The following is a 15,863-nucleotide window of genomic DNA, read 5'->3' as shown; positions in this document are numbered from 1 at the left end:
CTACAAGTGAACCCTGCTAACATCATCTGCAATTGTGTTGCAAAGTATCACAATGTATACCTTCAGAAACACCAAGTCACTTGAAATAAGAGTAATGAGAAATCTACTTTTATGAAAAAAAAATTGATTAAGTTTGACAAATTGCCTTCTATGTTCATTAGCTGGTAGGCTTTTTTGTAACCTTTGTTCACCATTAAGTAAAGGTTTGATTTTAACTTTTTACTCCACATATAGCAGTATATACTGTGTCTGATATGTGGAAACTAAGCCCAAATATTTAGTCTTTACAGAGCTAAAATACTGATTTTTGAACAATGGACTACTGAACATTTAGCTCCTCTTCAGCCAGGGTCTCATCCTACTGAAAGGAAAGTGAATCTTTCATTTTCTGTAATCTGCAATTTTCAGTAGATTAAAGCCCATTCAGCTTCGAGATGAGTGCTGATTGGCCTGCTTATATTAGGTATTTTAGGTTTTAAATCAATAACTTTTGGTGGGAGATAGAAATTGTTTTTAACCAATTACTTTCTTTTTCACTGTAAGTCTTGCCTAATCTAACAAGACTGTGGATTGCTTATGAACTGATTATTTGACTATTTCCAGTTCAATTTTCATGATGTTACAGTGCCATTAAAGTTTCTTTCTTATAATGTTCTTTTTCTTAAAACAACTTTCTTCTTTAATAAGACAGCCCTTCTGGTTTTTATTCTTGACAATTTTTCACACTAAAAACCATTTAACCTTTCATATTTGAAAAAATGCAATGTGAACATGGACTTCTAACTCACAATGATGAACACATTTTCAGTTGCTCAGTTTGCTTCCTGACACTGTGAATATGTTTGAACAGTGGTATAGGCTAAGATGCTGTAGCAATAGCAGACTGCAGCATATTGGGTTCTGAGACAATAGGGATCTTCTGCAAATACTGGAGGACACTGATGTTTTAATTGCTTACAGGACACTGCCAGCAACATTAAAGTGTTTTTACCCACATATTACACAGAAAAAGTTGTTACAGCAGAGGATATATGAAGGGAAAGATTAGGATCATTTCTCATTCATACAACTTCAGATTCGTAAGAGGCAAGCGCAAAATTTTTATGGCAAGTTTCAGTTGTCAGAATGGTAGACATGCCTAGACAACTTTGCAGTATGATGTGCAATGAGTCCTATGAAACCAAAGTTGTTATTTATTTTTGCTTTTACATAGCTTTTTTAAGAGGACAAAATGCTAGCCTCTCTTAAGTAAAATGCAGTTGGACTAGAATTATCACCACTATTGTTTGTAACAGCTTAAAGATTATTTAGAATGTGAACAGATAGAAAATGATGAAAAGTCAGAATGATTTTTCATGTGCTTTACATATTTGTCCCAAAATGAAATTATTGGACTAATTTCCAGAAATTCTAAAGCATTTTAAAAGATCAGCATTTTCTCTTTAACATAATACATAGAAGTCCAACATTATCATTATAGTCTTTGCCATGCCTGTTGTCACTTACCCGAAAGTGTATTTTCAAAGTTACAATATTACATTTCCTACAGAGCATAAGCAGGAAAAGATTTCACTCATCAATTAAGTGTGCTAGCACCAATAGTGTCCTTCCAGTCAGTGAAGAACTGTCAAGAGACAAGGAGTAGCATCCTTAATTAAAGGATGAGAGTACTGGAATGCATGCCTTCAACACATGGAACAAGGGGATTAAATTATGGGCAGATATATTGTAACTGCATCAGTGACTTTATTGGTAGAGCTACATGACAGCTCTTCAGTTCCACTGCTGTGCTCTCCAGCAGGATTTATGAAATACCCGGTATTTGGAAAGATGATAGACTGGAATCCAAATAAAGCTATAATCCATCCTGCCTCTGATAATAGAGCTATTTCTTTTCCTTTATTCAAACAAAGAAATCATCTGCGGTTTTTTGCTATTTTGCATGCAGATATCAAGACATATGGAAAGTCTGTGGACCTGTAATGAAGGAGAAATACAAAATAGCTGACTGCATGTTTCATTTTCTTCAATGATACAGTACAGAGGATGTTCGGTTAGGATTGTTTGAAATGGTATATAATGTTAGAGAAGGCAGCGAACGGAAGAAAAGAAGCAACAATATTTTCCAATAGATTTGAAGCTTGAGAAAGTTGTTAGTAGTTTGATAGGCAGTCTCATTTCTCCTTATGTGTGACTCCATATGTACCCTGAATCCTTCTGAAACCAACATCAAAGAGGAAAGGATTCAAAGAATTTCACCATACACACTACAGGTTGGGCAACGCAAAGTCATACTTAATATTTTTAAGGGTCAAAGACTTGAAATTTTTTAGAGATTCAGGACTGCCAGAGACTAATACCAATACCTTTTTATTTTTTGTGAAAGATCAAAAGTCTCAGGGACTGACCCACTTAAAGTTGCCTGACAAACTTCTGAACTTTCACTACATGTGGGGACTTTGCAGGCATTAACCCTTCTTAAAGCTCCTGGCATGAGACTCACTGATGTCCAGCTGAACATCATTTATTCTCCTTCAGTTCTAATTTTCAATTGTAGTTTCAATACTGTCATATGTGACTAAGTTTACATAGGTGGTTTATAACATTACAATCAGATTTTACTAGGCCATAGTGTTTTTTATATTCACTGCAAATAATTAGACTTGCTCACAGATGTTGTTTCCACCTTCTCTTTTTATTAATAACTAATCTGTTCCAATCCCTCTTCCAACTTTACTTACCCTATAAGAGGGAATAATCATGTACTGTAAATAAAATCAATCAGTTATTGTTGTCTTTGTCAAGAGATGCAGTTCTGATACAACTGTTTTCTGAAACATGTGCACATGTTCTGAAACAGTGTGCACATGCCATTGCCTTGCCCCAAAATGAAGAATACAGAAGAACAGAAAATACTCTTTCAACTTCTATTTCTTTTCTTTACAGTTCCCCTTACCTCTATTAACTTTATGATAATATATCACTGTGCACCTTTTTCAGCAATTTTCATTCCTCCATACATAAGCCTCTGTCAGCTTGAGTGTCATTTCAACTTCTTACTCTGATAATGATTTATTAAAGGCCACATTTTTCTAATGTTAAAATTGTTTTTCAAATTTGCTTGTAAAAACAGAAAAAAACCCTGTACGTACTCTAGTGACTCACAGTATTACAGGACTCACCAAGGAGATGGTCAAGGTTTACAGCCTAAGTGCATAAGGCAGTTTTCAAAGTTTTTTATATATATATATATATATATATATATATATATATATATTTTTTTTTTTTTTTTTGACAGCAGAAGTAGACATCCCATATCCATTTACCGTCAAATGCATCTATCTAATCAGTTAATATATGTTAGTATATGCAACACAGTGGAGGAGAAAATGAAAAAGTAGATAACTTTAGACTTCCATCTGAAAAGAAAATACTATTCAAAACACTATGGGACTGTAGGAATAATGATATCATGAGAGCCACTTTTGAATATGAATTTGAAATATCACACAGTGTGAGAAGCCAAATCAAGTAAGACGGCAGGACATGCTTTTCCAAGCCAGGGTCAGAACAGTCATATGTAAATTCAAAAATCACTCAAAATTACTGTGTGAAAAAAGCTTTTACTAGATAAACAGAAATATCCAGGTGAACTCTTCCAGAACTACAAGTAAATATTACAAAAAAGGCATCCAAACAGTTTTAGATAATTTTCTGAAATACTTACATAAAACAATTTCCCTCTTTCATAGGTTATGGAAGTAAGGAACAGGACAGGATATGAGCAAATGATCTCTCTAAGAACTGCTGCATGAACAGTTCACATGTGGTTACTCACATGTATTTTTCTCTTAACATTATCTTATTCCCAGCACAAAGACCAGCATTTCAATCTCCAATAACTTACATATGCTATATTTCATTTTCAAAATGGCATTAATGAGTCAAACTGTTTAATATAACAGAAAGTCAATATAACTTGACTATCCTAAATTCTATTAAAAACACGAGCTGCAATCCACTACTCTACATAGCTTTGTGCTACAGACTTCAAGGGACAGCCAAATCTTCACAGCTGATGCCCTAGTCTATACTGAATCACCACCTATGCATGTATTTTAAAAGTCAGACAGTAATAAACACAGCATTTTTTGGCCTTTATTCAGGTAATGGTCTACTAAGGCTGCACATCTGAATATACACTTCTCCATGTTATGTATGCAAAGAGAACCAAACCCTGGAGCACACAGATACAGAGGGAAAGCATCTGGTTTGCAGTTCATCCAGATCAGCCATGTAACAGCAGACTATGGAAAAGACTTACATTGTCACAGACCTTGCCCATCACTTGATTATTCATGGCATATGAATATTTCTACCTTGTAGATTCATTTGTGCTTGTGTTTCATGGACAAAACTGACTGCTACGGTGATGTAGGAGCACTTTGCTTACATATCGACAAGGTGCCTGCTCCAGAACTGTTCAATCATACACAGAGGCACATGTGCTCCCCTCAGGAAGGTACCCCTTCCCTTTGATTTGGGGAATTAAGCCCTATTTTGTTAGTCCTTAGTTCAGTAAATCCCAGATTTTTTCCAAGTATGCTCTTTCCCACAACAGTGTAAAACAATCCCCAGAGCTAGCTCAGTACCAATCCAGCAGTTTTTATCTCCTCTGTGATACATTAAATGAGGACAGTCTCAAGACTGTCACTGTCAGAGCTGTGTTCCATGCAACATTAGAAAAGCATCATTTTAAAAAGCCAGTAGCTAAGACTGCTCATGAAAAATGTCACTATTGTTTTGATTTTGGGGGGATCCCACATTTTAGCATTTGTAAGACAGCAATCTGATTCAAATCTACTTCATACTAGAACAGAATATCTTTTTCAACATTACAGCTTAAATAACAAAGTAAGTGATTGTGGATTCAGTCTGTAGCCAGGGATTATGCAAACTGAAATGAAAAGTAGTTTCTTTATCTCAAGTAACTGAGAAAAAGAAAGTATAAATTGGAAGAATAAAATTATTTGTTGAGCATTGGAATTGATAAGTTCCTTACCTGACTGAAAGACTTCCAAGCTGTTTGATACTTTGTCATTCTAAATGTGCATCTCTTTCAGCTATTAAGAATCTATCTTTTCTCTGGGCTAAAATAGCACAGAAAATCCTTGAGCTTGCCAAAATTATATGAAAACCGGCAGCACCTGGCATCTCAGAAATCAGTCCTTTCTCCATACTAGTACAGACCTTTGAATCTTAATTTTCTTGCAAAAGATTGTTTACTCCAAATAAACATTGTGGAGAAGCAGAAGACATAGTGATGTTTCCCTTCTCTCTGGTGCTTAGTGTACAAGTGCCATGCATGTCCCCAGGATTAGGAAGTGGATTTACTGATTGCATCCTTACAATGAAAGAATGCTTCTTACTCAGGAAGGGTTTAAAGAAATGGGCAAGACTACAAAGCACATAAATCAATTTTTTTCATAGACATAGTTTTTCTTAGACATAGGCAGAAGTACATCAATATCAGCAGAACATGTTGATGAAAATAAAAACCACTTTGATTTTCCATCATATGCCAAATCTAGCCTCAAGACTCACCTAAAGGTTGCACGACTAAGAGACTCAGTACAACTCATTTTAACCAAAGTCCCGGAACAGAGGAAAAACTCTTTCCTCTGGCCATGCTGCTCGTAATACACAAAAGGAGGCTGAGCGGAACACCAGAGGAAAATGGTGCCACTGGGATACCGATAGATGATGTTCACTGTAATCATAAATTTTTGAAAACTCCATGGTAAAATGATGGCAGAAACAGAGTCAGACATTAAGCACTACTGAATTCCGTAATTTTCTGGTTTGCTTGCTTTAGAAATATCTCGTAACCCCCAAAAGCAAACCCTTAGTAATGAATTCTATGCAACACAGAGGAGAAAGCATTTGAAAAATGGTGATATCTCAAAAAAAAAAACAAAAAACAGAACAGGCATACTAAAAAGAAATAAAATCAAAGAACTTTGTATTGTCAGAGCTACAGGTCTATGTCCTCCACCCCCCATAAAAACAAAACAAAGCAAAACAAAAACCAAAACAAAAACAAAAACTATTGAGGAGCTCTTTTAAACTCTGCAGCTGAACAAGCAGTTCTGCAGCAAGAGTCATTGGAGATTTTTTAGTGAAATATCACAGTGTACTGGGAAAAGACAATAAAGCTTTTGCAGCAAATTTGTACTTGGCCTTTTTCACTTATTTTCCCTGTGTCCTGATTGAGCTTAATAATTTACTGGCATTCATACATCAGGATTTATACCAAGTAAAATAAAGGTGCCCTGGGTTTATAGACCTTGAAGGCAGTTTCTGTTCATGGTTATCGATACCATCCAGAAATGAAACTTAATGGAAGGATTAGAGGTACAGACAAGAACTGCAAGAACTGTAAGGTATGGCGTTGCACAGTATGTGTGCCTGTCTCTGAAAGAGGAAAATAAATTGGGAATAATCTTCGTCCTTTTCATTTTCCTCTTATTCTTTTCCTCTATTTCTGCCAACATATATTCATTCTTAGTGGATGAAACAAAGACAGACTAGTGCTTTTTCATTCCTCTCATTACTTCTGTGGTTAAGTTCAAATTTAACTGTAACTGCCCTGTGTTTCAAATGATTTTATGCCACACAGACTTGCAACATCACACTTACCTTTTTCTTATAATATATCAGTGAGTGCATTGTACTTTCCGTAACAACCTGTTTTCTGGAAAAAATAGCACTTTTTTGTTCCAGGAAAACACACTTTACACATTCAACGCTACAGAACTGATGGACAGGGGTAGAGCAGTTGATGTCATCTACCTGGACTTATGCAAAGCATTCAACACTGTCCCACACAACATCCTTGTCTCTAAATTGGAGAGACATCAATTTGATGGATGGACCACTCGGTGGATAAAGAACTGGCTGCAGAGAGCTTAAGTATTGTGGTGTAACTATGGAGTTAAGTCTTCTACCCATACAATGTATGCAAGGCACGGGTGTAAATCCCCGCAGAAGAACCATGGAAGCTATGTCCAAAGGAGTAGAAAAGACATGCCATTTAATGATCCACTGGGATTTGCCAACATATTTTTGTGTTATAATTTCAGATACAGAATTTAATCCAGAAATGTCTATTCACATACTGTCACAACTTGTTCTTTGCCCAAAAATCCCTATTACATACAGTCGTATGAACATCTATGCATGTCTAGATATAGACATACAGACATACACTCAGCAAAGGTGAAACTGATACTATGTTTTGGTGTGTTACCTTCCCTTATAATCTTCCTTCTGCAATGATTTACAGTTAACTGATGAAAAGTGCTTTAGAAGAACCAAATATCAATAATGTTGAGGTTTGTGTGGACAGATGCACCTTTTGCATCTTCAAGTGATGATATGTATTGGTAATAATAAGTATTCTCTGGTACAGTACAGACCCAGCCAGCAGAAAGCTTGTAAACTGGTGTCAGATATTAAGTGAAAAGTTGTTTTATGTTTCCCACAGGAAGATGTAATATGGATGGCACCATAAAATTTATATGTAAATATGTAAAATTATTTAATTACATTACTTGAAATTTTATAAAAATATCAACCTAAGATATGCAGGGATGGCAAATGTCTTCTTTTTTTTTCTTTTTTTTTCTTTTTTTCCTGGCAAAGCTACAAGCAGCAGCAAACAGTACCTTGTGCAGAGAAATGAAAACAAAACAGCTATTGATAGCAATCCCTATTATTCCCCAGTATTGACCGTACAAATGAACAAGAGACATCCCAGCACAGATCTATCATGTCTGGTTTCATTTTACTCACGAAACAAACAAAAAGTCTGTTGTGTAAACGTGTGACATATTGGTTGAAAATGGCAGCTGAGTTAGTATTTGGCATAGTTGAAGAGGGAAAGACAGGAGTGAAAGTTTTACGTGACTTGGAATTTCTTGTGTTTCAAGCACAAAACAGAGCTCTTTTTGATTTGTGCTTAATGGAAACTATGGTAGCTAACAGATGTTATGATGCCTGCAGAAAACAACAAATAATGATCACCAGCCAAGGAAACTGTTATCCTCTGAAATTAAAAAGGATACTGCAGTTGCTCATTTCCTACAACCTTGTATTTACTCAAATCACATCTAATAAATGGGGATAAGCCATACACTTGCAGACCACAACAGAGAAAGATATCAGGGTCAATAAAGGCCAAAATGAGGTGTCCCAAGAACCCTGTAACCTTATCTCATGATTAAGTACACAGAAAAAAGTAGTGTTTTAGATGCCAAATACAAGTAAGGAAATATATTTTCTTGGAAGAATCAATACAAATGAAGTTAGAGAAATTTTCATGTTATTTTTCTTAGGAAAAGGAGGATTTCCAGCCAAGGGGGGAAAAAAAAAAATAAAAAGAAATTTAGGAGAGTCAGGTTAAAGGGGAAATTATGTAAAAGCATATTCATTCTTTGCTTTGACTAACTTTAATCAAATGCAAGAAAATCATTAATGGATGTTGAAATGCTAGTCCAAAAAAAAAAAATCTAATGTATATTATTAAATAGTATTATTACATCCTTCTTTCAGGTGGTAAAAATGATGATTGTGGTTGTGCTGACATTTGCCATCTGCTGGCTGCCGTACCACATTTACTTCATAGTTACTGGGATCTACCAACAATTAAATCGGTGGAAATACATTCAGCAAATCTATTTGGCCAGCTTTTGGCTCGCCATGAGCTCTACAATGTACAATCCCATTATCTACTGCTGTCTTAATAAGAGGTAAGAGCTGGTTATGAAAGAGTTGGTATGCATAACTTCAACGAGCATATAAATGGTTTAAATGGGATAAAAGACAAAAAAATTTCACTTGAGTAATTTTCAGTTAGTGGGAAAGAAAACAAAGCACAAAAAAAAACCCTTTCCTTTAGAGTTGTACTTGAAATCAACCCCAAGAACCAAATGTCCAGTTCCAGTAGTTATGTTAGTCTAATTTCAGAGCAAAACTCAGCATTCAGAATCCAACCCTTCCTGTTTCTATATGCAAAATTTAAAATTTATAGCAGTTTAATATTTTTTTTGCTTGCAAAGCACTAAAATAAATAAGTAAAGACAACCATTAGTGATATACAGTGGAATCTGTATGTTCACTAACTAATGGTAGCCACAGATTTGTTTTGCAGTACTGGAAGGATATAATATAAAATGTGGTTTACTGTGTATTGTAATGCTTCACCACTAGATATCTACCAAGCTCTGAGGTCTGTAACAGGCTACTAAAACAAATATTACTTCATACTGAATTACAGTATAGCAACACATTTTGCTCTGAATTTCAAAGGCATTGCTGTTGAGTTTGGTGAGATATTTGGCGGTTTGAGACTATTGGATTGCAGAATGAACTCATGCTTTTGATTTCAGCTTGTAGGACCGGGATCTAAACAAATGTCATCCTAGCCATATTATTTTTCAGTATTACTTCTCATAATGGAGTCAGTATGAATCAGTATTGAATAAGTAATTTAAACATTATTAGAAATCTCTTTTGAATGAACAGCCAGTGTCAAGTTTAATTGCTGACAAGTTTTACACCAATTTTGTTGAATATTTATAAAACCCCACTAAGGATCATGCAATACCTGTGAAAAGGAGTCTAACTGAAAATGAAGTGACCAAATGATGGCAAGCTTTTATTGACGGAAAAACACTGGATTTTGCTTCCTTGATTAGAATAGCTTATGATGCCTAACATTCATTGTCTTTCAAAATGTCAAGGTAATGCTCTATTTCATACAATCTTCTTCCCCTTTTGATGATTACAACTGTTTAAAGAAGGTGTAAAGTTCTAGTATTCCAGAACAATACCCTAACTCAAATGGCAAATTTCCTATTAATTTCAACAGAAACCAGAATTCTCTGGATGTCCAATGTCTGCAAAATCAAAGACGAGGAAAGATCATGCCTCATATTTTATCATTTACTACCATAAAACCTCTAAAACGCTGCCATTTTCTTCAAAAACTTTTTATGCAGAGTCACAAAAGATGTTATTCAGAAAATGTTAATGTCTCATATGGCTTGTATTGACACTCGTACTTTAGTACAACCAGTGTTTAAGTGCAAAACTAAACATCTGGATGAAAGAATATAATCAACAAACATTTCATAATTTTGAGACACATTAAAGGTCATCTTGTACAGAATGTAATGCAAGGAGGAAATACTGGTGAAAGTTTTCTTATACTTATGCTCAATATTTAAATCAAGAAGCCAGAATGTCTGCCTCCCATTCATGCAGCAGGAAAATACAGCCTGTTGTTGGAGTCAGATCAATTCATGCAGTATTGTTACCTCTACTGGATCTAATATGAGATGGAGTTACACCACCTATCCCCAGCCTCATCTTCCAGGGGTTATGTGTCTTCCAGGCTTATATATCTAGATATATCAAGATGAAGAAAAAACATGCCCTGAATAAGAAAGAGAAGGTGAGACAAAAAATAATACAGCCTAAAGATATTTAGGTTTTACAGTCTCCTTCACTAATAAACCCATTTCCATCAGAGGTTCTTTCAGTATTTTTTTCAAATTCTGTAATTCCATCTGAACAGAGAAACCCTAAATAGCAAGTTACCTGCTCATTTGTCACCATATGACAGCTCTGTGACAAACCTGAGAAAAATGAAGAGGAAGAAAGTTATTTCTGTGAGACAATTCAACTTTCACTGAAAACAATCTGAATTTTTTATCTGTAGTCATCACTGTGGTAGCTTTACCATTGCTCCAAAAAGCTTATAGGCCCAATAAACGACACGGCTGATCATTGAAACAGAAACGAGAGAAGCAAGACAAAGTGAAAAAGTCTGGTAAGTTTTAGGTCTAGGTGAAAAGGTGCTCTTTTGAAGGTTACATATAAATATACAGCTAATTGCTTACCTAACATTTAACTTCTATTCTGGAAATGCATACACACAAAAAGTAGCAGTAGTCCTTATAGTAAATCTGTCCCTCTGAACTGAAATAACATTATACACTTCTGAACATTGCAAGCATTAATATGCTAAAGCCTCTAAATTCCCATTTATGCATTGTTCATGTTCAGTTTTCAACTTTCTAGGATCTTCTTTTGTTATTACAAATAATTTTCAAATATGTGATATGAACAATTAGTCATTACATTATTCCCATTTAAGCATCTCTGTTAGAAAGGGAAACACAGAAGGGACATCGGAATCTGGAAGCTGGGATGGTATTTTACAGAAAAGAATGCTATAAAGGTTCTTGCTGAAAGAAGATGAAAATATAGGTGCAGATTTCTTCACAGCTCAAACCAAAATAATTTCTGTGAAGACAGTGCTGTGAAAGCTGGTGTTTGCTTATTCAGGCACAGGCAAAGGAAGGGAAATTGAGTACAAAGAAAACACCAATGTTAAAATGTAGGGAAAATATATTGAAAATCCAAAACAGAAATGAGCTGTTACCAGTAGCTTCTTTTTACCTTACTCAGACTTTAGTCAAGGAAACTCCCACTAAGTTCACCACTAAGAGGATTAGGCACAAGATAATCAGCCAAGTCAGTGTCCTGTCAGCACAATATATATTTTGAGGTGAAGGCCTGTGGCTGGCTCACAACACAGGCTTTCACCAAACATCTTTCCTTCCAGGTTCCGAGCTGGCTTCAAACAAGCTTTCCGTTGGTGCCCCTTCATCGAGATGTCCAGCTATGACGAGCTAGAGCTCAAAGCAGCTAGATTTCATCCCACTCGGCAAAGTAGCCTATATGCTGTGTCCAGAATGGAGTCCAGCATGACAGTGGTGTTGGACACTAGTGACGGAGACAACACCCACGCCAGCCGTAAGAAAAGAGCAGCTCCAAAGGACACCAGTTTCAATGGCTGCTCACGGAAGAATTCCAAAACTGTCTCCACAGCCTCAAGTCTCATCAGTTCACTGCACACATCAGCAGATGATTATTCCTGAGCATTTCATGGTGACAGCTGCTAGAAGGGCAGCACTGGACAATGCTTTCCTACTTTGGGACTAGATATTCATGCCACAGGAAAGCAAACATAATTCCACTGACAAAACCTAGCTATAAATACAGCGAGACTTTTAAGCATCACTTTTCTGCTTTGGAGAGAAGGAGGAACTTGAAGACATATGTATGCTTCAGTTTGAAAGCACACGCTTAATACACAGCAATGTTGGTAGCAATTATCTGAAACAAGCCAATGGCATAAAATACATTGTTTCAGCTGTATCTGACCTGTGGTATTTATGTTTCTCTTACTGCAATGTAACAGACTCCTTATTAAAGCTGAAATGCATCGTGGTTTCTACTATGAGTTTATTAATCCCACACAAAATTACACGAGATCTGATACAATATTTCTTTATAATGAAGACATAATGAGCCCCAAGTCTATTTTTCTGTTTGTTTGTTTGTTTTATAATTAAGCCCTATTCCCAGGCAAATAAACAAAAGGGCATTCACGTGAATGAAGTTCAGCTCTGTCTGCAACAGGAAAATTTTTCAACTATAGATGAAAAATATTTTTTTTAAAAGCAGAAAATCTCCAAGGGACTAAGTTAAATTCTACCCAAGTTTCTATATTAGTGAACATTAGATTCCAATGGTAGGTGTGTTTCCAGGAGGATTCATTGCTTAGATGAACGTCTTGTATCTTAGTGATAAGTTGTTTAAGTACTAAAAACTTTCTCTAATGACCCTAACTGGACCTTTGTGATTGACTTTAGAAAGGACAAAAGATTTTAAACTGGAGATTCACATACAAGAAAAATACCACTGTGGCAATAAGCTCTTCTCTGCAGAAGATACATAACATATCTCACTATGAAACACCTCTACCAGTAAAAAAATATATGGGTTGTTTTCCAAAATTTTCCATGTAAATGTATCTTCTGCCTGCATCTGAAAATATGTTAGGCGTTATTACACAGACACTTCCCCACCTGATTCAGAGAAAATCCACTATCACTGTTGCAAAGAAAGCTGATTTTACTACAAAAGTGACCAGAGAGCAGCCTTTGTTTCAGATAAATGGCTATGTCAGTTGCATCAATCAGCTGGTTGTTTGAATGCTTGTTCTCAAACAGTTAATCAAACCTGGAGCAAAAGAGTGTCTTCCCAAGATGGCCAGACAAGCACAGAGGAGTGTATACCTGACTCAATCCAAGACAGTATCAAAGCTGAGCAACTAACAAAGAAGTTTGAAGAGAGAAAGGCTTGAACTGGGTTTAGCTCACTTTCTTTCCCAGCAACTGGGAATGCCCAGCATTGTGAGCATATGTTATGAGACTAGTAACAAGAATCATGTTTGTATTGTGATTCATCTGTATAGTCAATTGCTATATTCTGCTAAGTATCATTTGAATTTGTACCGTGATTTCAGTGCCTTGCTGTATCACTCGGCTATATCAAAATCCTGTGTAAGACGAAACATCCTCAAATAAGTAAATCTAGTACTTAACATTGAACTCTCCATGCGTGAAATAACTGAAGAACCTGGTCATAGAGTACTGTACTCTGATAAAAACGTATCATGATTCTAGACTCACAGTTTTCCTATCCAAGGCCTGATCTTAAATCCTCTGAAGCAAAGAGCTGTGTTCATTAATGGCTTTCCTTTTAAATTTAAAATCTTCACAGGTGTTTAACAACTCTGCTGAGAAGATTCAGGATAGCCACACACAAAAAAAATAATGAACCCAGGCATATTAACCTGATGGTGATGTATTACAAACATGTGCTGTAAATTCCTCTGTCTGCTCATGTACAACTTTTGAGGAACATGTATGTATAGTTGTTATATAAACTGTCTTTTCTAACTATGGCTGTTACAAAATCAATGTTGATAAACGCCAATACATGGATGCATGTTTGAACAAGATGGTTGTAGTGAGATGAAGTTATTGTTTCTAAATGTAGAGCATGACTCTTTAAAAGTTTTATATAAAAATATATATCACAAATATACAAAACATGCTTGTTTTGTATATACAAAACATGATACTTGGTTGACAAATATTGAGGAACCAATAGTGGCTTCTTCACACCTATGCCTTTAATTAGTGAAACAATTTCACTTTACTAAGTATTTTAGGATATATTTGGGAAATAAGCAGGAGGAGTTAGAAACCTGTGTTAAGTCAGGAGATTATGACCTGGTGGCAATTACAGAGACCTGGTGGGACAGCTCACATGACTGGAATATAGTCATGGAGGGCTATGTCCTTTTCAGGAAAGACAGGCCACCCAGGAAGGGTGGTGGGGTTGCTCTCTATGTGCGGGAGCAACTACAATGCGCCGAGTTCTGTCCAGGGACAGATGACGAACGAGTTGAGAGTCTGTGGGTGAGAATTAAGGGGCAGGCTGGCAGGGGGGATACTGTTGTAGGTGTCTGTTACAGACCACCAGATCAGGGTGAGGAAGTTGACGAGGCCTTCTACAGGCAGCTGAGAGCGGCCTCACAGTCACAGGCCGTGGTCGTCGTGGGGGATTTTAACTTCCCTGATGTTTGCTGGAAGGACCACTCGGCAACCCAGCCACAGTCCAGGAGGTTCCCCCAGTGTATGGATGATAACTTCCTCTTGCAAATGGTGGATGAGCCGACCAGGAGAAGAGTGCTGCTGGATCTCATCCTCACTAACAAGGAGGGTCTGGTCGAAGCAGTAAGGGTTGAGGGCTGCCTTGGTTGCAGCGACCACGAGATGGTGGAATTCAGGATCTTGTGTGGTAGGACCAGTAGAATAGCAAGTAGAATTGCAACCCTGGACTTTAGCAGGGCAAACTTTGGCCTTTTCAAGCAATTGCTAGGGGAAATCCCATGGGCAGGGCTGCTTGAAGGTAAAGGGGCCCAAGATAGTTGGTTGACATTCAAGGATTGCTTTTTCCAAGCTCAAGATCAGAACATCCCGACACATAGGAAGTCAAGGAAGAGGGCCAGGAGACCTGCGTGGCTAAATAGGGAATTGCTGGGTATGCTCAAGTGGAAGAGGAGAGTTTACAGGTCATGGAAGGAGGGGCTGGCCACCTGGGAGGAATATAAGGCTGCTGCTAGAGGATGTAGGAAGGCAGCTAGGATGACTAAGGCCTCCTTAGAATTAAACCTGGCGAAAAGAGTAAGGACAGCAAAAAGAGCTTTTTCAAATACATGGCAGACAAAACTAACACCAGAGGCAATGTAGGCCCACTGATGAACGGGACGGGTGCCCTGGTGACAGAAGATACAGAGATGGCAGAGATACTGAATGCCTTCTTTGTCTCTGTCTACTCTGCTGCAGGCAGTCCTGAAGAGCCCTGTACCCCTGAGACCTTAGATGAAGTCAGGTCAATGGAGCAGTTTGCCTTAGTCAATGAGGAATGGGTTAGAGACCAGTTGAGCAATCTGGACATCCATAAATCCATGGGTCCAGATGGGATGCACCCGCGGGTGCTGAGGGAACTGGCGGAAGTCATCGCTAGACCACTCTCCATCATCTTTACCAAGTCTTGGGAAACGGGAGAGGTGCCTGAGGACTGGAGGAAAGCAAATGTCACTCCAGTCTTCAAAAAGGGCAAGAAGGAGGACCCGGGTAACTATAGACCGGTCAGCCTCACCTCCATCCCTGGGAGAGTGATGGAACACCTTATCCTTGGTACCATCTTAAGGCATATCAAGGATAAGAGGGTTATGAGGGTCAGTCAACATGGCTTCACCAAGGGGAAATCATGTTTGACCAATCTCTTAGCCTTTTATGAGGAAATAACACGGTGGATGGATGATGGCAGAGCGGTGGATGTGGTCTACCTTGACCTCAGCAAAGCATTTGACA

General features: G+C 37.3%; 1 protein-coding gene across 1 annotated transcript in view; it reads left to right on the top strand.

Moving 5' to 3' along the window:
• Window positions 1–12,862, top strand: part of TACR3 (tachykinin receptor 3) — a 35,397-nt gene extending 22,535 nt beyond the window's left edge. Inside the window, exons 4-5 of the mRNA XM_061477982.1 lie at window positions 8,614–8,810; window positions 11,693–12,862. Coding sequence (XP_061333966.1) covers window positions 8,614–8,810; window positions 11,693–12,008 — 513 coding nt within the window. The 3' untranslated portion in view covers window positions 12,009–12,862. The remainder of the gene's footprint in view (window positions 1–8,613; window positions 8,811–11,692) is intronic.
• The last annotated feature ends 3,001 nt before the right edge of the window (window positions 12,863–15,863 follow it).

This window comes from Pezoporus flaviventris, unplaced genomic scaffold, assembly GCF_033815535.1.
Source record: "Pezoporus flaviventris isolate CSIRO_AGI_PZ_B2104156 unplaced genomic scaffold, CSIRO_AGI_Pfla_v1 ptg000002l, whole genome shotgun sequence".
NCBI classification, from domain to species: domain Eukaryota; kingdom Metazoa; phylum Chordata; class Aves; order Psittaciformes; family Psittacidae; genus Pezoporus; species Pezoporus flaviventris.
Note: the sequence above shows the minus strand (reverse complement) of the source record. Positions and strands in the feature narration are given on the sequence as shown.